Here is a 22,999-nt window from a genome sequence, read left to right as displayed (position 1 = left end):
GCCTGCGGCGCTGGGCAGAACGCTAAAGGAGTTGGCGCAGAGTGGACCCCGGCTGCGGCCCTTTGGGTGAGTCCGGGTTTTCTTCGCCCCGTCCCTTCGCGGGTTGTTAGCGAGCCCTCGGCTTTCCCAAGGCGTGTCCTCCACCGATTCCCGGTAGCTCTTGACTTTCTGACTCTCCCATCCCCCCCACCCCCCAGCTTCCGGCAGGTGTTTTCGCACCGGTAGCCAGGTGCACCCTAGGGTGGAAGGGCACTAGTCCCCCGTGAATTTTACAGGTAATGTCTCAAGGACCCAGTGACTCCCCCAAATTTCCATTAATACTCGAATGGCGCCAGAAACAGCCTTAGCCTCCCAGAAAAGTCTCAGTAATATTCCAGCATTCCTCAGTATCATGCTCGAACGACTCCAGGGGCGTGCCCAACCAGCTCCCGGTTTTCCCAGTAATAGTCCTATAGTCCTCAGAATCTCTCGGCAACTTCCTAGTGACCCCCCACCCACCCACCCGTAATTCCAGCGTCCCTGGTTACGTCTCCCAGCAATGGCGCCAGCATCGTTCCTGGAGTCCCAGTGATGCTCCGCACCATTAGAGACCCCATAACTTTACTATTACGTGACAGTAAATCTCTAGCATCACCCAGTAATACTTTGCGAGCCCACCCCACTCCGAGCGTCCCAGGATGCTACTGAGACCTCGGCATTGCACCACGACCCCTTGTGAAGGAGCTCCCGGCTGCACTCCCGCGTGCCCCAGCCTGTCTCCCCGGGGCCAGGCTTGGGCCGGGAGCCAGGCATCTCCCCGGCCCCATGACTCGGGCCCAGTTTTCGCGGGGTGCGGGCATCCAGTCTTCGCAGGGGGTGCTGGGGTGCGATCTAGGGACCGGTGGATCAGGATTGATCAATCCTGCAGAGACTGGGGAGGGGGCCACTTGCTGGAGAGAGCCGTGCCCCTTCAGGGACTTGTTCGCTGGCTGCTAACAGTGGGTGCCCGGCCGGCTGCCCTTTGGCCCCAGGGTGGGTCTGGATAAGTAGGTAAGGGGGGCCTGGTGGAGACCCGGGGACCCACCTTACTCCCTAGCTCGGGCCCCGAGGTCAATTTGCCCCACCCCTCTGCTCCGCAGCGCCCCTTCAGTCGCCCACAGGCCTGCGGAGAAGCCGCCCCGACCGTGGGTACGAAGGGGGCAGGGCTTGCAGCAGGGGAGGGGCGGGCCCAGAGTGATGACTTGCCCGGGTTCGTCCTGCGTCTTACTCCCCAGGAGTCTGAACTACCAGACCTGCCGCCCAGCCTGAAACAACTGATGGAGGCGCCGCTGCAAACCGGAATGGTAAGGGTTGGGGGTTTGTGTGGCGCTGCGGGGACTACAATTCCCGACGTGCTCAGCGCGCATCATCGCGGTCCCGCGAGAACCAGTCTGCTTCTGTTCAGGCGGAACTACGTTTCCCGGTGTGCACTGTGGGCCGCCGAGCCTCCAGAAAGCGTTGCTCCCCAGGGGAGGGGGCAGCGCTGACCCATTTTGCAGATGGGGACGTCGAGGCCCGGGCCGACTGCGATCTCGAGTGCGGCCTTGGCTCGGTACGATGAGGTCCCGGGCGTCCCGGCCCCCGGGGAAGGCTTGGCGGAGCGGGTATGCGATGCGCAGCCAGTGCCGTTCGTCCCGCAGGTGCTGGGCGTGATGATCGGGGCTGGAGTCGCGGTGCTGGTCACGGCCGTGCTCATCCTCCTGCTGGTGCGGAGGCTTCGAGTGCCGAGTGAGGACCCGGAGGGCCTTCTGGGAGTGCTGAGGGATGGGAAGCTGAAATTATCCGGGCCCCTGAGGCAGTAGAGATGGGATTTGCTGGAGCCTGCCGCGGCGTCCCCATCTCTGGCCGTGCGGAGTGTGCGTAGAGCTCAGAATGCCCCTCTCCGCACTTATCCCCAGAAACCCCAGCCCCGGATGGCCCGCGGTATCGATTCCGGAAGAGAGATAAAGTGCTTTTCTATGGCCGGAAGATTATGCGGAAGGTGAGTCTGGGACCCCCTGGGGCTCCCACTGGCCGCACAGAGATCCTGCCCTTTCCCTAGTTATACTTCTTAGTAAGCCGGCCGCCCTCCTTGATCAAGGGCCTCTGGATCTGCCCCCCTCTTCCCTAGGGTCTGAACTGGCAGTTGACGCATTCCTCCCACCCCCCCACCTTAATCCTCCCAGGTATCACAATCCACTTCTTCGCTGGTGGACGCCTCCGTCTCCACCACTTCCCGGCCACGCATGAAGAAGAAACTTAAGATGCTCAACATTGCTAAGAAGTAAGGCTGTGCTAGGTGTACGTGGGGCTCTCCAGGGCTGAGTGATCATCCCACACCGAAGGGTGTATCTCAGGTTTCTTTGAAACCCACGGACTGTCTTAGGAGTCTTTCCATGCCAGTGGGACTATTTCAGAGCTCTCCCCCACCAGACAGGCTGTCTGTATCACCTGAGGGCTCTCTCAGTGATGTTCCCTGCCACAGGGGCATCCGTGAGTTATTTAATCCCCAGGCACTATCTCGGATGTCTTGTCATACCCTTAGGGGTCAAGTCTGGGGTCTCCCCACACGAGAGGGTTTATTCCAGAGTCTCACTGGAGTTACCACAGGTCTTACTGGGACCTGCAGGAGGGGCTATCTCTGGCTTTTGTTCCCTAAGGGTTATCTCAGCAATCTCTCTGCATCAGAAAACATCTCTCTATGTCACCTCCCTTGGATTTTTCCCAAACTACACGGAGGCTATGTTAGGGGGTTCTGTTCCCTAGGAGTCATCTCAAGAATCTTTCGGCACTAGAGACACGGGAAGGGCATGTTAGGGCATGTCATCAGCAAAGGGCTCCCTCAGGGTCTCTGAGGAAGGCTCTCTCAGGGATCTTTCCAAGTTGGGAGCTGGCTCTGGGGTCTCCTGACATCACAGTGTCTATTTTGAAGGTCTGTCTCAAGTGTTTCTTCGCACTGAGGGGCCATTCCATGGGTGTCCATGGTCAACAGGTGTGCTATCCCGTGGCTTTCTAGGACTTGAGTAGAAGGGCTATCTCTAGATCTTCCACAATTAATTGAGGGTCTGTCCACCCCCTGGGAGCGATTTCAGTGTCTGCACACCCTTGAGGAGCTACCGTGATGTTGCCTGACCTTGAGAGAGCTATCTCAGCTCTCTGTGACCTTGGCAAGGGCTAGCCCAAGGATCTTCCTGATCAGAAGAGGAGTTTTTCCTGGATCTCTCTGTAATGTGGAGTTTAACTCAGTTTAAGCTCATTCTAGAGGGTCTATCTTGAGCATTTTGTGACTAGTGGAAGGACTGTCTTCAGTAGCAACTGTGACTTCCAGGGAGGAGCTCTCCTAGGTCCATGGTTAGCAGAGGGGCTGTATCTGGATTCTCTGCACATAACCAGGGCTATCTCAAGAGTCTCTGTGACCATCAGAGAGGCTATCTCAGGATTGTCTGAGACTGGGGAGGAAGGGTTATCTCAGGGATTTTTACAAGGATTAGAGAGGCTGTATCTGGGGTCTCCTGATATAACGGAAGCTACCCCAAGGCTCTGCCTACATGACGGAGGCTACATGATGGAGGCGTGCAATATGTGGGGTCCCATGGTGAACAGAGGTGCTTTTCTGGGGTCTGCCCATATCTTGGAAGCTGTGTCAGGGGTCTGCTTAATGAGAGGGTCCATCTAGAGAGCCTGTGACTAGTGAAGGGTGACCTCAGGGTTTTATTTCAGGGGTCAGCAACTTTTTTCTTTTTTGGGCCACATCTGGGGCTTTGCAGGCTGCACACAACGCTGCTGCAAGAACTCAACTCTGCTGTTGTAGCATTAAAGCAGCCTCAGATAATATGTAAATGAATGAATGTATTAATAGCTCGTGCCAATAAAACTTTATTTACAAAAGGAGGTGGCTGGCCTAATTTGGCCAGTGGGCCAGAGTTTGCTGAGCCCTGCTCTGGTGACCCCAGGGGAGGGCTCTGTGGGGGGTCTCAGGTCTTCCTGAGCCCCCTCCCTGCTTTTCACCCCCCACCCCCTCGCTCCCCTCTCCTCCCACCAGGATCCTGCGCATCCAGAAAGAGGCGCCAACGCTGCAGCGGAAGGAGCCCCCGCCTGCGGTGCTGGAGGCTGACCTGACGGAGGGCGACCTGGCCAACTCCCACCTGCCCTCCGAGGTGCTCTACATGCTCAAGAACGTCCGGTCAGTGTCAGGGTGCAGGCAGGGGGCTGCAGGCAGGGGGCTGCAGAGCTGGGGCTGACCTGACCTCCTGCATCTCTCCATTCCCCGGTCCCTATCCAACAGGGTGCTGGGCCACTTTGAGAAGCCGCTCTTCCTGGAGCTGTGCCGGCACATGGTCTTCCAGCGGCTCAGCCAGGGTGACTACGTCTTCCGGCCAGGCCAGCCCGATGCCAGCATCTACGTGGTGCAGGATGGGCTGCTGGAGCTCTGTCTGCCGGCTCCTGTGAGTGGGCTCCCGCTCCGGGGGGCACCACAGTGAGATGGGTGGCAGGGATGAGCAGTGGTGCAGCGGTCACTGGGGACAGGCAGTGCTTTTGGTCAGCAGGGTTGGTGGGCTTTTTTTTTTTTTTAATTTTGGCAACGCCGCGAGGCGCAGCTTGTGGGATCTTAGTTCCCCCACCAGGGATTGATCCCAGGCCACGGCAGTGAAAGCGCCAAATTCTAACCACTAGACCACCAGGGAACTCCCAGGGTTGGTGGTCTTATGAGATGTGCAGGCAGGAGTTGGGAACGGGTGTCCAAGGGCATCTGGGGTGGTCTGCACAGTCACCGGTTATGGTTAGTGTTGCTGGTCGGAAGGTTCAGTGGGGTCCGGGTGTCAGTGATCACCGAGGGAGAATGAGGACCAGGGGCATGGTCAGGGGGTGGGACGTGGGCTGGCAGCAGGGGCAGCACTGGTCAGTGACCCCTCTCCCACCCCGTGTCTCAGGATGGGAAGGAGTGTGTGGTGAAGGAAGTGGTTCCTGGAGACAGTGTCAACAGCCTTCTGAGCATCCTAGATGTCATCACCGTGAGTGACCAGTACGGAGGGGGCTGGGGAGGCTGGGTGGGAGGCCACACCCACCAGGCTGGGGTGGAGAGGGTCACCCCCAGGGCCCCCATCTCTGATGCGTCCCTGATGTTGCCAGTGGTCCCTCAAGGCAGTGGCATCAGGTGGGGTCGGGGGGGAGCAGGAAGGGGGGCTCTCACAGCCCCTGACCTTGATTCTCCTTGTGCCCCCCGCACCCCCAGGGTCACCAGCACCCCCAGCGTACTGTGTCCGCTCGGGCGGCCCGAGACTCCACGGTGCTGCGGCTTCCAGTCGAGGCCTTCTCAGCCGTCTTCACCAAGTATCCCGAGAGCTTGGTGCGGGTAGTGCAGGTCAGCGGGCCATCCACTTCCTTCCATAACCCCCCACCCATCACAGGCTCCTGGGGGCTGGGACCCAGCAGCCAACAGGCACTGAAGCTGTGCTTATCGGCCCTGAGCAGCCGGACCTCCCTCACTCCTCCCACAAGCTGCCTCCACCCCACGTCCCCAGGTTTCTGCCGCCTGATTGTCGGTTTCTCCCTGGCTCCTAGGGCCCTGCCCAGCCCCTTCCTGCTCCAACCTTCATCTTCTGACCTTAGCTCCATCTCCACCTCCCCATCCATGGCCCCGCCCCCTTATTGCTAAGTGCTGGGGCTCACCCTCTTTCTCCCTGGCCCCCTCCTCTGACGACCATGCCCCCAAAGATCATCATGGTGAGGCTGCAGCGGGTCACTTTCCTGGCACTTCACAACTACCTGGGTCTGACCAATGAGCTCTTCAGCCATGTGAGTTACGTGGAGAGCACCAGGGGCCGGAGGGGTGTGTGGCGTGGACCTCCCCGGACATGCCACAGGTTCCCCTCTGCCCCCAGGAGATCCAGCCCCTGCGCCTCTTCCCCAGCCCAGGCCTCCCAGCCCGCACCAGCCCTGTGCGTGGCTCCAAGCGGATCGTCAGCACCTCTGCTGCTGAGGAGGCGAGGGAGACGCCTGGCCGGCCGCCTGACCCCACCGGGGCCCCACTGCCTGGAACTGCAGGTACCCAAGATGACCGCTGCCTGACCCCCAGGAACCGTAGGCTGGCCCAGCCCACTCCCAAGAAGCCCAGGCTCTGCCCCTCAATGCCTGTCTCAGTTCCTCAGATACTCCCACCTGACCTGCCCAGCCCCCCAGGGACCCGCTTAGCTAGGTACCCAGGTCTGACTCCCCCAGGACCCCTGGCCTCAGTCCCCTGGGCCCACTGGAATCACTTTTCCTAGTCCCCCAGTCCCCAGGGACTCTGAGCTGACCCCTCCCCAGGCCACCTGCCGCTCCCCACCCCCAGTCCTGGGCGCTCTGAGGGGCAGGAGCCTGAACACGCATCTCCCCCAGGGGACCCAGTGAAGCCCACATCCCTGGAAGCCCCCTCGGCCCCCTTGCTGAGTCGCTGCATCTCGATGCCAGTGGACATCTCAGGTTTGGGGCGCCAGGTGGAGTGGGGGGAGGCCATGGAATTTCTGGGTTGGATGCAGGCTTGCCAGTCTTGATTTTTCTCATCCGTGAAATGGGAATATTGGCAGCACTTACTCATGTCTTTTTTTTTTTTTGTGGTACACGGGCCTCTAACTGTTGGGGCCTCTCCCGTTGCGGAGCACAGGCTCCGGATGCGCAGGCTCAGCGGCCATGGCTCATGGGCTCAGCCGCTCCACGGCATGTGGGATCTTCCCGGACCGGGGCACGAACCCGTGTCCCCTACATCGGCAGGTGGACTCTCAACCACTGCACCACCAGGGAAGCCCATACTCATGTCTTTTTTTTGTGGGTAGTCATGGAGATGGTGCCCTCCCAACTGTGGTGAGAAGGCTTGCGAGGGCTAGAGCGGTGATCGATTAGTCACGTCTGTGTAGCCGTGGCCTCGGGTACATAGGTAGTGCTTGCCTAGACTCCAGCTATGGTCACTCTCATCTTTATTGCATTTATTGCCCCCTGCCCACTGCAGGCTTGCAGGGCGGCCCTCGCTCGGACTTTGACATGGCATATGAGCGGGGCCGGATCTCCGTGTCCCTGCAGGAAGAGGCCTCATGGGGGCCCCAGGCAGCCCCGGCTCGGGTAAGGCCCTGCCCTCTTCCTCCACCCCACCCCAGTCCCCTCCTGGGACCCTGGTCTGGCCACAGGTGGAGTCCCCCGAGGAGGAAGGTCGGGTGGGAGCAGGGAGATCACAGGCCTTGCCCCACACAGACCCCTACTCAGGAGCCCCGGGAGCAGCCAGCCGGCGCCTGTGAATACAGCTACTGTGAGGATGAGTCGGCCACTGGCGGGTGCCCCTTCGGGCCCTACCAGGGCCGCCAGACGAGCAGCATCTTTGAGGCGGCGAAGCGAGAGCTGGCCAAGCTGATGCGGATTGAGGTGGGCAGCTGAGGGTGTCTGGGGGACCAGGTTGGGGATGGAAGGCCTGGCTGGGCCAGTCTCAACCCCCTTTCCTTCCTCCCCAGGACCCCTCCCTTTTGAATAGCCGAGTCTTGCTGCATCACACCAAAGCCGGCACCATCATTGCCCGCCAGGGGGACCAGGTGAGGCTGAGCCCTGAACTCTGATCATGCGGCCCTGACCCAAGACCTCTGTCTCTGATCTCTGATCCTTGCCTTTTCACCTTAGATGTAGACCTCCCAGTATGATTTCCAACCCCTGACCTTTGGATCCTATGACTCTGACTCACAGCCCTCCCTCCCCATGTCCTCTGGACATATTGACCTTTCTCCTCTAACCCCTGAACCTTTTACACTAGGACCCCCACCCCTAGATTTCTCTTCCCTGTCCATTTTCTGACCTTTCAACTCTACAACATACTCTGATGCTCTGTCTGCTTCTCATTCCTGGGTCCCTGCTGGAATGGGGGCACTCAGTAAATGGGTGCAGGTCAGAATCTGGACCTGGAGGCTGGGAACTAGCGCCACGAGCTGGATTTCAGTGCCTCCTGGCGACACACAGGTGTGGGAAACTGTGCATCCCACTAATCCGTCCATTCTCCAGGCGGGGAAACTGAGACCCGTTGTGACATCACAGCCCAGGAGCACAGAGGAGGAGGGTTAGGGAGGAAGCCAAAGGTGAAATCCAGACTCTGCCCTGACTCCCTGTGTGACCTTGGGTGAATCATCTAGAAACTTGTCATCTTCCTCGCCTGCGGAATGAGTGTCGTAACTATCTGCTAGAATTGTTGTGAGGATGAAACAGGAAATACTCAGTTCGCAGCTACTAGGGTTTGCAAGGGTGACAGGCCGGGGGAGGGTTGGAGCAGCAGCTCCCAGTCGGGGGGGGGGATGGGGTGGGGGTGACAGTAGGGGTGACGTGACTTAGGCGTTGAGACCACAGCACCCCCAGGCTCAGGGGAGGAGCCCTGAGCTTGGGGGAGGGGCTGGGGGTAGCCCAGCTATTAGCTGACTGGGTGGTTATTGTTGTTTTTAATTTTTATTGGCATATGGTTGATTTAAGGGTGGTTGTTCTATCACGTGATCAGTTGAGTGGCCACGTCAAGTTGCTCATGGCAGGGTTGGCTCCTTTCTGCAGGGGAAGTTTTGTGCCAGCTGTTTGAGGTACTTGGGGGACTGGCTGAGGAAGTGTGGTCACACCATGGCCCTTGCAGGGGCCCCGGGCCCCTGCTTATCTGGGAGCCTCTGCTGGGCTCAACCCAGCCCGGCCCCAGCCCCAGCCCAGCCTGCTAACACACCAGGCTCCTCGGGGTCTTCAGGACTTTGTTAGGGACAGAGCTGGTCTGCTGTGCCCCCCTCTGAAACTTTACACCAATCGTTTTCACCATCACTGTCAACGACATTTGGCAACGTCAAGACATTTTTGATTGACTTGGGAGGGTGCTACCGTCATCTAATGGGTTAGAGACCAGGGATGCAAGACTGCGTGGACCAGTCCCCCTACGACAGAATTATCCAGTCCAAAATGTCAGTGTTGCCAAGGTTGAGAAACCCCGCTTTCCAAAAACATTTCCCAAAGTGTATTTCATGGAGCAGCCATATCACAAGGGGTCTGCATGCAACATGTTGGAGAAACACAGGTTATTTTACCCCTTCTTGGCAGCTCCCAGTGGGCATTATTAGCATATTCAAGGCTCTGAGAAGTCCTACAGTGAAAAAAAAACATGCTTCCCAATCTGAGGACAAATGGCAGCCTACTATTAGTCACTCCCATTTATATCCCAAGCCCAGTCTGGGAATTCTATCTTGGAAGGTTCCAGCATGTGTCTATGTCTCCTGGGCCTGTGCCTCTCCCAGGGATCCTTGCAGTGTTTTGGCACTCATTTGGGGCTTTGTGGTGTGTCAGACAGGTTTGTGTAATGAATGAGGAAGGAATCTTTCTGCCTCTGGGCAGTTTCAGTTCCTTATTTGAAAGGGTGGGACAGAGAGGCGTCCAGCTGGGCAGGCTAACCAGAGGGGAGAGGGACGTTTGCTGTGTCCCAGGGTTGTTGCAGAGGCAAGAAACACCAGTGGGGCCCCCTGCCTTTGGGAAGCTCACAGTTCTGACAGACATTACAGTCAAAGGATTACACAAATTGTTGCTAAATCATATGTGCTTAGTGCTACAAAGGAAATGTTCTCAGCTCCACAATGTCTGGTTTAGTCAGGGCAGTGTCTCTGTGGAAGTGACCTCCAGAGAAGGAGGAAGGATGAGGATGAATTAACTAGGTGCAAGGGAAAGGAAAGAGCATTCTATGCAGAGGGGACAGTTTGTGCAAATGTCCTGTGGTAGAGCTATTCCATCTGTAGGAAACAAAAGGAAGTCAACAGGGATGGAGTGGAACAAGGGAACTGGGAGCAAAGGGGATTTTTTTTTTTTTTTTTTTTTTTGGATGCACTGCATGGCTTGCAGGATCTCAGTTCCCTGACCAGGGACTGAAGCCAGGCTCCGGGCTCCAGCAGTGAAAGTGGCGAATCCTTACCTCTAGATCACCAGGGAACTTCCCAAAGGGGATTTTTTTTGGTGATAGTTTTAGAGACGTAATTCATGCATTATACGATTCACCCATTTAAAGAGTACAATTCAGTGGTTTTTAGTATATTCACATAGTTGTGCAACCATCACCACTGTGCATTTTAGAGCATCACCTTAAAAAGAAACACCATACCCTTTAGCCATCAGTCTCCTACCTCCTAAACAGCCCCAGCCTTAAGCAACTACTAATCTTATGTTTCTATAGATTTGCCCGTTCTGGACATTTCATATAAATGGAATCATACAATATGTGGCCCCTTGTGTCTGGGCTTCTTTCACTTAGTATGCTGTTTTCAAGGTTCATGCATGTTGTGGCATGTGACATTGCTTCATTCTATTATGGCTGACTACTGTTCCATTGTATGAATGGACCACATTTTGCTTCTTAATTCATCAGTTGATGGACATTGAGTTATTTCTACCTTTTGGCTAGTAGGCATAATGTGACTATGAACGTTTATGTGCAGATATCTTTGTGGACACGTTTTCATTTCTGTTGGGTAGATGCCTAGGAGTTGGGTTGCTGGGTCATATAGCAACTCTATTTTTTTTCTTTTTCTTTTTGGCTGCGTTGGGTCTTTGTTGCTGCATGCAGGCTTTCTCTAGTTCCGGTGAGTGGGGGCGACTCTTTGTTGTGGTGCACGGGCTTCTTATTGCAGTGGCTTCTCTTGTTGTGGAGCACAGGCTTTAGGCACACGGGCTTCATTAGTTGCGGCGTGTGGGCTCAGTAGCTGTGGCTTGCGGGCTCTAGAGCGCAGGCTCAGTAGTTGTGGTGCACGGGCTTAGTTGCTCCGTGGCATATGGGGTCTTCCCAGACCAGGGATCGAACCTGTGTCCCCTGCATTGGCAGATGGATTCTCAATCACTGTGCCACCAGAGAAGTCCCGGCAACTCTATTTTTAATTCTTTGAGGACTTTTAAAATTTTTGCCAGATTGTTTCCCAGTGGCTGTACCATTTTACAGTCCCACCAGCAGTGTGTAAGCATTCCAGTTTCTTACATCCTCGGTAACACTTTTTGATTCAAGCCATCCTAGTGGGTGTGAAGTGGCATCTCATTGTGGTTTTGATTTGCATTTTCCTAATGATTCATGATGTTGAGCATCTTTTCATGGGCTTACTGGCCATTCATATATCTTCTTTGGAGAAGTGTCTATTCAGAGCCTTTGCCCATTTTTAAAAATTTTATTTTATTTATTTATTTTTAGCTGCAGTGGGTCTTTGTTGCTGCACGCAGGCTTTCTCTAGTTGTGGAGAGCAGGGACTACTCTTCATTGCAGTGTGTGGGCTTCTCATTGCAGTGGCTTCTCTTGTTGTGGAGCATTGGCTCTAGGCGCAGGCTTCAGTAGCTGTAGCACGCGGGCTCAGTAGTTGGGGCTCGCAGGCTCTAGAGCACAGGCTCAGTAGGTGTGGTGCACGGGCTTAGTAGCTCCGCGGCATGTGGGATCTTCCCGGACCTTAACCACTGCACCACCAGGGAAGCCCTTGCCCATTTTTTAATTGAGTTATTTGTCTTCTTAGTACTGAGTAGTAAGAATTCTTTACATATTCTGGATACCAGACCCTTAGCAGATATACGATTGGCAAATATTTTCTCCCATACGGTGTGTTGTCCTTTCACTTCCTTGATAGTGCCCTTTGAAACTCAGAAGTTTTTAATTTTGTTGAAGTCCAGTTTATCTATTTTTCATTTTGTTGCTTGGGCTTTTAGTATCATATCCAAGATTCTGTTGCCAAATTCAGTGTGACCATAATTGACCCCTATATTTTCTTCTAAGAGTTTTATGTATGTATGTATGTATGTATGTATTTGGCTGTGTTGGGTCTTCGTTGCTGTGCATGGGCTTTCTCTAGCTGTGGTGAGTGGGGGCTACTCTTCGTTGTGGTGCGCCGGCTTCTCATTGTGGTGGCTTCTCTTGTTGCGGAGCACAGGCTCTAGGTGTGCGGGCTTCAGTAGTTGTGGCATGCAGGCTCAGTAGTTGTGGTGCGTGGACTTTGTTGCTTGGCGGCATGTGGGCTCTTACCAGACCAGGGCTCGAACCCGTGTCCCCTGCATTGGCAGGCGGATTTTTAACCACTGCACCACCAGGGAAGTCCCATCTTCTAAGAGTTTTATAGTTTAAGCTCTCAGATTCATGTCCTTGATCCATTTTAATATGGCATAAGGTGAGAATCCAACTTTATTCTTTTCCATGTAGCTATGCAGTTGCCCAGCACAAGCAAAGAGGCTCTAAGCTCAGCCATGCTCCTGTGTAGCCAGTCTTCGTTGGCTCTTGCTGGCTGTGTTGAAAAGAATTCATGGGCCTTAATCTGGGCTGGGTTGGGTGATCCATTAGCAATGTCTGCTCTGGGTGCTGAGTGGTAATATAGATACATATGCTGCTCAGCTCAGTGCTATGGAAAGCCTTCACTCCCTCCAACTTTTCATTCCTTAACCTTTCCTCTGGAGTGCACTGACCTGAGTTGTGGGTGAGGTGGTGCCCCTGTGCCCATCTCCTGGCCCTTGCCCTACAGGATGTGAGCCTACACTTCGTGCTCTGGGGCTGCCTGCACGTCTACCAGCGCATGATCGACAAGGCCGAAGATGTGTGCCTGTTCGTGGTGCAGCCTGGGGAGCTGGTGGGACAGCTGGCCGTGCTTACCGGCGAGCCCCTCATCTTCACACTGCGAGCCCAGCGTGATTGCACCTTCCTGCGGATCTCCAAGTCCGACTTCTATGAGTATGACTGGGCCCCATATTGGGGTGGGGGTGACGCTCAGGCAGCCCTGACCAACTCTATTCTGCCCTGCATGAGGCCACCCCTCTGAACAGCCAACAGTTTTCCAAGGAAGCTTTGAGCTCTTCTTGTCCCACCTCCAGGCCATCACCCACCCTCTCCACTCCCTAAGGGCTCAAACCCGTGTCACCTGCATTGTCACCCGTGTCACCGGCGCCCCCGGCCCATGCCCCCCTGCCCTTCGCCTACAGGATCATGCGTGCACAGCCCAGTGTAGTGCTGAGTGCCGCGCAGACCGTGGCCGCGAGGATGTCGCCCTTCGTGCGCCAGATGGACTTCGCCATCGACTGGACAGCGGTGGAGGCGGGACGCGCACTGTACAGGTGCAGGCCCCGCCCCCACCTCTCCCCTCAGGCCCTGCCTACGAGGACCCCTACCCTGTCTGACCCGCCCCTCCCACCCCCACCCCAGGCAGGGCGACCGCTCCGACTGCACCTACATCGTGCTTAATGGGCGGCTGCGAAGTGTCATCCAGCGTGGCAACGGCAAGAAGGAGCTGGTGGGCGAGTATGGCCGTGGGGATCTCATAGGAGTGGTGAGCTCGGCCCCACCCACTGACCTCTAACCTCTCCCAGTCCAGTTTCCCCCCACGCCCAACATACACTTCATCCCGGGTAACCTGTTGGGGGTGAAGAACGCTCCCTCCCCAACCTATGACCTCGTGCAATCCACTTTCCCCAGCTCCTTTCCATGGGGCGGGGCCATGGGGGCAACCTCATCAGGGTGGTGAGTCTGATCTGAATCAGTCTCCAGACCTCTCTACATCAGAAGAGGGGACCCCCGCTGGTGTGGATCCCTGTTCTCCTGTCCTCTCCCTTTCCTCAGAGCCCCGAGATGGGTAGTGAGGCTTGGTTCTTTCCACCCCCATCTGGGGGTTGGGGTGGGGTGGGGGGGACTCAGTAGGGCCTCCTCTCTGCACCCACAGTCGTCCTCCCCCTTACCTATCAAGCTCCTGGCTCACGCAGCCCTGGTCAGGCACGCTGTCCCCTAGGTGGAGGCGCTGACCAGGCAGCCACGTGCCACGACGGTACACGCGGTGCGCGACACAGAGCTGGCCAAACTCCCGGAGGGCACCCTGGGCCACATCAAACGTCGATACCCGCAGGTGCAGCTCGCTGGGTTGTGGGCTGTTCTCCTAACAGGGGCTGGACAGATGGGAGTGGGGGCGGGTACCCAGAGAAGGCATGGCCTAATGTGTGGAGAGGGGGGTTAGATGGGGGTGGAGCCCTAGGAAGGAGGTGAAGCCTCCAAGTGAGGGCGGGGCTCATGGGGTGGGGCTCAGGTAATAGGGACCCAGGCACCCTGGTAGAGGAGGAAAAGGTGGTGCAGAATTGCTCCTCCAGCCTCACTGGACCGCCGGCCTCCAACGCCCCAGGTCGTGACCCGCCTCATCCACCTGCTGAGCCAGAAAATTCTGGGGAATTTGCAGCAGCTGCAAGGACCCTTCCCAGGTGAGAGCTGGCCAGCGCCCGGGAATGCTAAGGGATCTAGTCCAACGCCCAGAACGAGCTAGGAGAGGGAGCCATGAACCCAGGGCATGCTGGGAAGTGGAGTCCTGCGTATAACCTGCTCGGGGCGGGGCTTCAAGCGGGAAGTGGGAATCCGAGTTCCGGTGCATGCTGTGGGCTGCAGTTTGGGTTCTTGGGCATGCTGGGAAACGGAGTCCTGGACCCAGGGCCGGCTTATTAATGGAATCTGAAGTATCAGTGGTGCTGAGAGGAGGAGTCTTTAGGGCAAGCTTGGTTCTGGGTGTCAGGGTTGGCTGGAGGATAGAGTCCACATACTAGGAAGGGGAAACCCAGACTAAAGTGTGCTGGTAAATGTAGTCTATGGGGTGGTGTTTGGGGCCCAGGGCATGTTGGAAAGTGGCTTCATAGGTTACCAGCCTGGTGGGAGATGTGGTTCCTGGTCCCGGTGAATGCTGGGAGATAGCCCCTGTCCCAGTGCATGGTGGGGGTGGGGGTGGGGGTGGGGTGGTTCCCTTCCCAGGGCATGCTGGGAGATGTGGTTTCCGTCAGCTAGGATACATTGGGAAATTGAGTCAGATTCGAGATGTGCAGAAATATGGACCTGAGGTTCTATGTTATGGTGACCTGACCCTGGACCAGCCTGGCAACCTCTACTCTCCTTTTTTCCCCAGGGGCTTCTGCCCCATCAGCCCTGACACCTGGATCCTGAGGGTGGGGGGGGGTGAGCCGTGGCCAAGAACTGCCCCCATGCCCAGGGGCTTCCCCGATACACTTTTCCCCCAGTCTTGCACCAAGCACACAAATACATGTTCTCTCCCACCCGGCTGCCAGGACCACCCTTGGTGTGATTCTGGGGCAGAGACTTTAAAATCTCAGACCTCTGGGAACCTGGAGAATGCACAAGACAGACAAAGCCCCTAGAAGGGTTTACAGCTTCAGAAGCAAGATACAGTTTTTAAAATACAAAGAAAGAGTAGAATGTCGGATAATGTATTGTGAAGAAAACAAAATAGGGTCTTGATGGGGTATGACTAGAGGAGGGAGGGAGGCTTTTCTGAGGACAATGAGCTGAGACTTGATAAATGAAATGGGGCCAGACGCTGACAGAACTCTGAAGGCTCTGCACACAGGGTTTGGTGGTGTTGAAACACTTCAAGGAGGAAAGTGAGTGAGGGGGAGGAATGGGGGGGGGGCAAGTCATGCAGGGACTGGGAGCCGTCGAAAGGCATTTGAACTTGTTCAGACTGTTATGGGAAGAACTGGAGGAGAGAAGACAGGGAGAAGTCCGGTCAAGAGATGGGGGTTGATGGCTTGGTCTAAAGTGTAAGTAGAGAAGCTGAGAAGCAATCAGTGTGTCAAAAATATATTTATTTCCGTCTAGTTTTGTGTTCAAGTCCCTTTAGTGGACAGAGGCCCCAAGGCCAGAATGGGGTAGGGGCACAGATCAGTCCACACAGGTGGAGTGGAAAACAGAAATGGTTATACAGTTGTGTAATGGATGCCACTGAGGAGATTGGGCCAGAACTGAAGGTCAGATAGCCAGGTCTTATCAAGGACAGTGGTTGAGGCTGTGAAGCTAGGATTGAGGCCATGACCTTCACTACGGCATCACTAAGCCTCAGCTGAGGAACAAGGAACAGGGATTTCTGAGAAGGCAGAGGAGAGTTGACCTTTCCAGACACAGGACTGCACAGCAAATACCATCCTTTGGGGTCTCAGCAGGTTCGGGCCTAGGTGTTCCCCCTCACTCGGAGCTCACCAACCCAGCCAGCAACCTGGCAACGGTGGCAGTGCTGCCCGTGTGTGCCGAGGTGCCCATGGTGGCCTTCATGCTGGAGCTGCAGCATGCTTTGCAAGCCATTGGTCAGTCGTGGGCAAGGGCAGGCTTACCGTCTACATGGGGCAAGGTGCATGTGGGTGGGGGCATTGGCCAATGAATGGAGACGCCTGGGTGGGTCAGAGGTGGGGCTGGGGGGCTGGAACAGGGCTGTGGGAGCGGAGTGGGTGGTATTGTCTTATAGGAGGGTCCTCCAGCTCCGTTGACCTGGGTTCCTAAACACCCTTCCTCACCCATCCCCAGGCCCCACACTTCTCCTCAACAGTGACATCATCCGGGCACGCCTGGGGGCCTCTGCGCTGGACAGGTGTGTGTTGCGGGTGCAGGAGGTTAGGGTGGGGCGCGAGGGATAAGCTCAAAGCGTAGGATTCTTCCAGATCTCATTTGAGATCTAGGCTGTGAAACAAGGAACATGTGCCCCCCCATCCCTCTGGTCACTGGAGACAGTGTAGTGAATCCGCCCCTGGAGGATGCAGACGTGTGGGGCTTGGATGTCCAGGTCCCCCTCCCCAGAGCAATGGAGCTACATGGTCCCTGAGGGCAGGGACCCCTGACCAGCCCCAGGATGACGCTCCCCCGCCCCCATCCTAGCATCCAAGAATTCCGGCTGTCAGGGTGGCTGGCCCAGCAGGAGGACACGCACCGCATCGTGCTCTACCAGACAGACGCATCGCTGACGCCCTGGACCCTGCGCTGCCTGCGCCAGGCCGACTGCATCCTCATCGTGGGCCTTGGCGACCAGGAGCCCACGCTTGGCCAGGTCCGGAGACCATTCACAGTGACCCCATCCCTGCCCTCCGGTGCCTGCGCCGGGCCACGTGCACACCCTCACCGGTGGGGCTAGGTGACCAGGAACTACGGGGCCAGGTGTGGGAGGGGCAGGGAGGAAACCACTGGTGAGAGTGACTTCCGTGCTTCCCCCTTCTCCCCCGACCCCAAAGCTGGAGCAGATGCTGGAGAACACGGCGGTGCGCGCCCTCAAGCAGCTGGTCCTGCTGCACCGCGAGGAGGGCCCGGGCCCCACGCGCACAGTGGAGTGGCTCAACATGCGCAGCTGGTGCTCGGGGCACCTGCATCTGCGCTGTCCGCGTCGCCTCTTCTCGCGCCGCAGCCCCGCCAAGCTGGTGAGGGGTTCTCAGGACCTTTCAGGGACGTGGCTACTGGAGGGGCGTGGCCTGGAGACCAGCGGGGCCAGGGCAGTGTCTTGGAGGTCCAGACGCCGCCTCCTACACCCGCATCCTCATGGGCCGCGTCTCTTTCCATTCACACCAGCACGAGCTCTACGAGAAGGTTTTCTCGAGGCGCGCTGACCGGCACAGCGACTTCTCCCGCCTGGCGCGGGTGCTCACAGGCAACACCATCGCCTTGGTGCTGGGCGGGGGCGGGGCCAGGTGAGGGGCGGGGTCAGCGCTGACAGGGGCGGGGCCAGGGGCCCTGACGGGTAGAGCTGATTCCCTGGGCGGATCCCATAGGGGCGGGCCGGCACCACCTTCCTAGCAGGTGAGGGAGAAGGGATAAGATATCCTGGGCGTGGGGCTTAGGGGATCTCCAGAGGGTCACTGGGTCCCCACCTTGCAGGGGCTGCTCACACATCGGGGTGCTGAAGGCATTAGAGGAGGCGGGGGTCCCTGTCGACCTGGTGGGCGGCACGTCCATCGGCTCCTTCATTGGGGCCTTGTACGCCGAGGAGCGGAGCGCCAGCCGCACTAAGCAGCGGGCCCGGGAGTGGGCCAAGGTGTGTGTTGCGGGGAGGGGGTCCCCCACCCCAGGAGCACCCTGAAACCTCACCCTAGACGGGCTTCTGGGTTTCTCCTGACCCTCCCGTCTTAACCTGTGGACCCCACCTGGATCCTTTATAGAGATACCTCCAGGGCCTTGGATGACGCCCCCGTGACTTCCTGGCTAGTGACCCTAGTCTCCAGCTCCCAGCTGGAGAAGTCAGGCCCCTTAGGGACTGCCTAGTCAGTGACCCCCAAGTGACTCCTGTTTGACCCCCGCTGGCCCATTGCCCCTAGAGCATGACTTCAGTTCTGGAGCCCGTGCTGGACCTCACCTACCCCGTCACCTCCATGTTCACGGGGTCGGCCTTCAACCGCAGCATCCACCGTGTCTTCCAGGACAAGCAGATCGAGGTGCACTCTTTCCCCATGCCTGCCCCTCCCCTGCCCCTCCCCACAGGAGTCCCCACTCCTCCTGGACCGCAGTCTCTGTCCCTGTAGGACCTGTGGCTGCCGTACTTCAACGTGACCACGGACATCACCGCCTCGGCCATGCGTGTCCACAAAGATGGTGGGTACCCTAGCCAGCCCCACCAAAACCACTGTAGCCATGTGGGGAATGGGTGCGGGGGAGGGGCAGCCGAGCATCTGGGACATTATTAACATGAGTGACCATCCCTCCTGGCCTGAGTGCTGAGCACTAATCGTCACCCACTAATGCCCCAGAGGCCCCAGGTAGTCTGTCCTCGCGGGCAGGAGGCCAATAGACTCGTTGGGCGCCTCACCCCCTCACACCGGTCCCCTCGGGCTAAGTATGGCGCTACATCCGGGCCAGTGCCTCCCACTGCCCCTACCTGCCCCCGTCTTGCGACCCCAGGGACCGGCACCTGCTGGTGGACGGGTGCTACGTCAACGTGCCGGGTCAACGAGCCCACCGGGCTGGCCGGGCCTCCAAGTGTGTCTGTGCATGTCTGTGTCTGTGTCCCGCCGGGCAGGCTCCCTGTGGCGATACGTGCGTGCCAGCATGACACTCTCGGGATACCTGCCGCCACTGTGTGACCCCAAGGACGGGCATCTCCTCATGGACGGTGGCTACATCAACAACCTGCCAGGCAAGTAGCCACCTGCTTGTCCCCACGCACAGACACGCAGGCAAGCTCATGGCAGGCATGTGTGCGTGCAGGTGAAGGATGCGCCCATGTGCTGTATTTGACACGCGCACACACAGGGCAAGCATGGAAACACGCAGGTGGGTGGGGCACCTCCACGCCGAGCTTTCTTTCACACCCACTCGAAGCATGCAGATGAGAGGCAGGGAGGTGCAACTTAAAATTCCACACACCCAGTGGCGTGCAAACACGAGTAGACACCTACGCTGGCTACACAGGCGCTTGAGGTCCCATAGATCAGGGATCTGCACACTGCACCCCACAAGCCAAATCTGGCCCCCTGCCTGATTTTGTAAATAAAGTTTTATTGGCACACAGCCACACCTAATCGTTTATCCTTTGTCTGTGGCTATGTCTGTGCAGCAGAGCTGAGTAGTTGCAACAGAGACCATATGGCCTGCAAAGCCAAGATTATTTTTTCTCTGGCCTTTTACAGACGGCTTGCCAACTCCTGCATAGGCATTCTGTACAGATACTTGCACTCACACAACCTCATGCGCGTGAGCAAGTGTGTACAGACTCACAGGTGGATGGGCACAATTGGACGCACAAAGAAACATACTTAGACACGGGAAAGGAATACAAACAGTCCTGGGTGTCTGTACAGAGGCATAGCACACCCAGAGGTGGTTGTGTTCACAGACATACAGACGGGACATGCACATACCTGATAGGGGTGCGTACAGCACACACAGAGACACAGACACAGACACACACACAGAGACACAGACAAGCTTGTGAGGGACACGGGCAAAGTCTGATGGAGACTTAGGTGTCTTTGGGGACTGGACCTGGCTACAGGACCCTGTCCATGTCCCCCCAGACCCACTCAGGGACCCTCAGTGGGGCACACAGACCCACGGCTATAGCACCCTCCTCACCGCGCCATCACCCCACCCTTCACCCCATCGGTCCCGCTGCCTGAATCGCCTTGATCCGGCTCTTTGCTCTGTGTCCCTTGTCTCAGCCTCAAGATCCCTCTTTCCACCCGGATTCTCTTTCCTTCCGTACCTCTGGCCCCTGATATCTCTCTCTCCCACGAATCTCTGTTGCTGTCTCTGGTCCCCTGCATTTCTCTCCCCGCGGCTCTGTCTCCCGATGTCTTTATTCCCGCATCTCCCTGCATCTCTAACCCTCCGTCTGTTTCCATGATTCTGATCCCTTCATCTCTGCCTCCTGGTGTCCTTACTATAATCTGTCTCTCCGTGTTACTCTCCTTCCATATCTCTGTCCTCCATGTGTCTGACCTTGTGTCTCTTTCCCCAGTGACTTTATCCCTCTGCCTCCATCTTCTCCTCTGGCCCTGGTTCCCCAGACCTAAAAGCTCCAACACCCGTCCCCTCCTCCACATCATCGGCCTCTACAGCCATACCCTTTGCACTCCTGCATGTTCACATGTTGTGGTTTTTTTTTTGCGTGACCACGTGCATGTTGGTGTTTGTGGGGCTGGGTTGAACTTGCCTGCCTCAGTCCTGGTGGAGAACAGCCCCCTGACCCCCCTGACCCACAGCGGACATTGCTCGCAGCATGGGTGCCAAGACGGTTATCGCCATCGACGTGGGAAGCCAGGATGAGACAGACCTCAGCACCTATGGGGACAGCCTCTCTGGCTGGTGGCTGCTGTGGAAGCGGCTGAACCCCTGGGCAGACAAGATCAAGGTTCCAGACATGGCCGAGATCCAGTCTCGCCTGGCCTATGTGTCCTGCGTGCGGCAGCTGGAGGTCGTGAAGTCCAGCTCGTACTGCGAGTACCTGCGCCCACCCATCGACTGCTTCAAGACCATGGACTTCGGGAAGTTCGACCAGATCTATGTGAGCGGGTGGGAGCCACTTGGTGCCAGTGTGGTGGGCCGGCAGAGCTTTAATACTGAAAGCCCAGAACAACATGAAGGGAAGGATTCTAGGGCTGCATTTGGGATCTGTGGGGAATAGAACGGTAATCAACCAGTGATGTCTGCAGTGAGTGTGGTAAGGGGATGTACGTGTGTATGTGCAAACTAAGTTTCTTAATATGTGCCAGCGGCGCTGCCTGAAGCACACTATAGAGATTTCTAATGCCGTTTCTGTGTAGGTGGGAATGAGAACCATGAAAATTAGTAACGTCCAATGCCAAGTCTGGGATACACTGGATGGAGCGAGCACTGTATATGTGCCACTGACCTAGAAAAATGTCATAGCCCATGCCGACTGAAAATGATCAGTAGCTGGGACTTCCCTGGTGGTCCGGTGGTTAGGACTCCATGCTTCCACTGCAGGGGGCACGGGTTCGATCCCTGGTCAGGGAACTAAGATCCCGCATGCCGCACGGCGTGGCCAAAAAAAGAGAAAGAAAGAAAAGAATATGATCAGTAGCTGCTGCCCAGAGCCCTGAGTAAAAATGTCTGATTCCCTTTCTGGGCTCACTGGGAAGGCATGCCATGCTGGATTAGTGATGTCTGTTATGGGCATGGGAGATGATGATATTTACGGGTATACCGCATATTTGCAGACCTTGAAATAAGCCTGCACGCCGCCATCTCGAATCATTTGGTACTTGGCACACTGCATGGGGCTGAGTGGGAAAGAATGTGCAAAGAGTGACTGGTAATGTCTGGCAGGGGCACGGGATAGGGGACATGGGGGTGAGTGTGCTACATATGGCCAACTCTGAAATCAGTGTAGTCTCAAATGCCAGCTCCGCCAGAGCATCAGGCTTTTGAGGGGCCAGGGCAGGGGCAGGCAGGGTGGGAATAAGCAGAGAAGATGAGGCAGAGAAGAACACCCCCGGGGATTGCAGACATGGCCCCAGCCCCCCTCGTTTCCTGCAGGATGTGGGCTACCAGTACGGGAAGGCCGTGTTTGGGGGCTGGAGCCGGGGCGACATCATTGAAAAGATGCTCACGGACCGACGGTCTGCAGATCTTAATGAGAGCCGCCGTGCAGACGTAAGCCTGCGCCCTCCTTCTCCGGCGGGGCCACTCTGACAATACATCCCCCGCCCCCAGTCCTCTCTGGGTCTCCCCCAGACCTCAGACGACCCCGAGAGCCTCACCCACGCCTCCCCGCAGGTGCTTGCCTTCCCCAGCTCCGGCTTCACCGACTTGGCGGAGATCGTGTCCCGGATCGAGCCCCCCACGAGCTATGTTTCTGTTTCCGACGGCTGCGCAGATGGTGAGGGCGCTGAGGGCATCCCCAGGAGCCCGGGGTCGGTGTACTGGTGGCTGGAGAGGTCAGCCCCGCCCCAGCGCCCTCAACTTCACCCACTGCCGTTCCAGGGGAGGAGTCGGACTGCCTGACTGAGTACGAGGAGGACGTGGGGCCAGACTGCTCGCGGGACGAAGGGGGCTCTCCAGAGGGCGCGAGCCCCAGCACTGCCTCCGAGATGGTGAGAGTGGGCGGTTTGGGCCCCCCACAAGGTGGGGAGACCCGGCTGACTGCGCCGGTGTCCGGGCTGTGTGTCATGTGCGGGGTCGCCCCTATCCCTGCAGGAGGAGGGGAAGTCGATCCTCCGGCACCGGAGCTGTGCGCCGCAGGATGCCCCCAGATCTGCGGATGCCTGAGGACCTCGAGAGGGGTCCCCCCTTGGGCTGGACTAGGGGTGGGCCCTCTGGGGGCGGCTCACTGCCCCTCTGCCTACTGCTATGCCTGTGACCCCCCGGGGTCCCCCTTGACCCCCAGTCCCCAGGGTCCACACACTGGACTGGCTTGTCCCCCGGGAAAGGGGCAGCACTGCACTGATGACCCTTGATCAGTCACACCAATAAACCTTCCTCTCTCGGAAGCAGCCGTATGTCATCTTTGGGTTCAGGGGGCACCTCGCCCCACCTTCCATGCTCAGGATGGCCAGGGCTGGGGCCGGAAACAGCCTTGAGCTTGTCACCATGACCTGTGCTCCCAGCCTCGGGCTGAGCTTCCCCCACTGGGAGTGGCCATCCCCAAATTCACCTGTAGGCCCACACACATATGTATGTATATATATGGCATAAAATGTATCATTTTACCCATTTTTAAGTGTACAGTTCAGTGGCACCAAACAGATTCACACTGTGCAACCATCCATCCCAAGA

At 57.2% G+C, this 22,999-nt stretch overlaps 1 protein-coding gene across 8 annotated transcripts; it reads left to right on the top strand.

The window, feature by feature from the left end:
- Positions 1–13: 13 nt before the first annotated feature.
- On the top strand, positions 14–22,704 carry PNPLA6 (patatin like domain 6, lysophospholipase). Of its 8 annotated transcripts, none has more exons than XM_081233822.1 (34): positions 14–66; positions 1,254–1,322; positions 1,659–1,746; positions 1,917–1,999; positions 2,184–2,281; positions 4,040–4,180; positions 4,283–4,442; positions 4,929–5,009; positions 5,231–5,359; positions 5,713–5,793; positions 5,880–6,042; positions 6,376–6,459; positions 6,983–7,092; positions 7,234–7,389; positions 7,476–7,553; positions 12,498–12,703; positions 12,952–13,083; positions 13,172–13,295; positions 13,752–13,865; positions 14,136–14,211; positions 15,952–16,092; positions 16,310–16,373; positions 16,658–16,826; positions 17,008–17,190; positions 17,339–17,457; positions 17,645–17,801; positions 18,082–18,198; positions 18,286–18,355; positions 18,780–18,896; positions 20,464–20,765; positions 21,761–21,877; positions 22,001–22,103; positions 22,208–22,317; positions 22,421–22,704. In XM_081233822.1, exons 2-34 carry the CDS (start codon positions 1,296–1,298, stop codon positions 22,490–22,492), a joined length of 3,972 nt encoding a protein of 1,323 aa, XP_081089948.1. In that variant the 5' UTR covers positions 14–66; positions 1,254–1,295; the 3' UTR covers positions 22,493–22,704. The 8 variants fall into 8 exon arrangements, with proteins under 8 accessions (XP_081089948.1, XP_081089945.1, XP_081089947.1 ...); XM_081233819.1 differs by having other exon boundaries at positions 7,222–7,389; positions 15,949–16,092; XM_081233821.1 differs by lacking the exon at positions 14–66 and having other exon boundaries at positions 1,257–1,322; positions 7,222–7,389.
- The last annotated feature ends 295 nt before the right edge of the window (positions 22,705–22,999 follow it).

Source organism: Mesoplodon bidens, assembly GCF_964165515.1.
Source record: "Mesoplodon bidens genome assembly, chromosome: 4".
In the NCBI taxonomy this organism is placed as follows: Eukaryota; Metazoa; Chordata; class Mammalia; order Artiodactyla; family Ziphiidae; genus Mesoplodon; species Mesoplodon bidens.
This window is presented reverse-complemented; position numbering and strand designations above follow the sequence as displayed.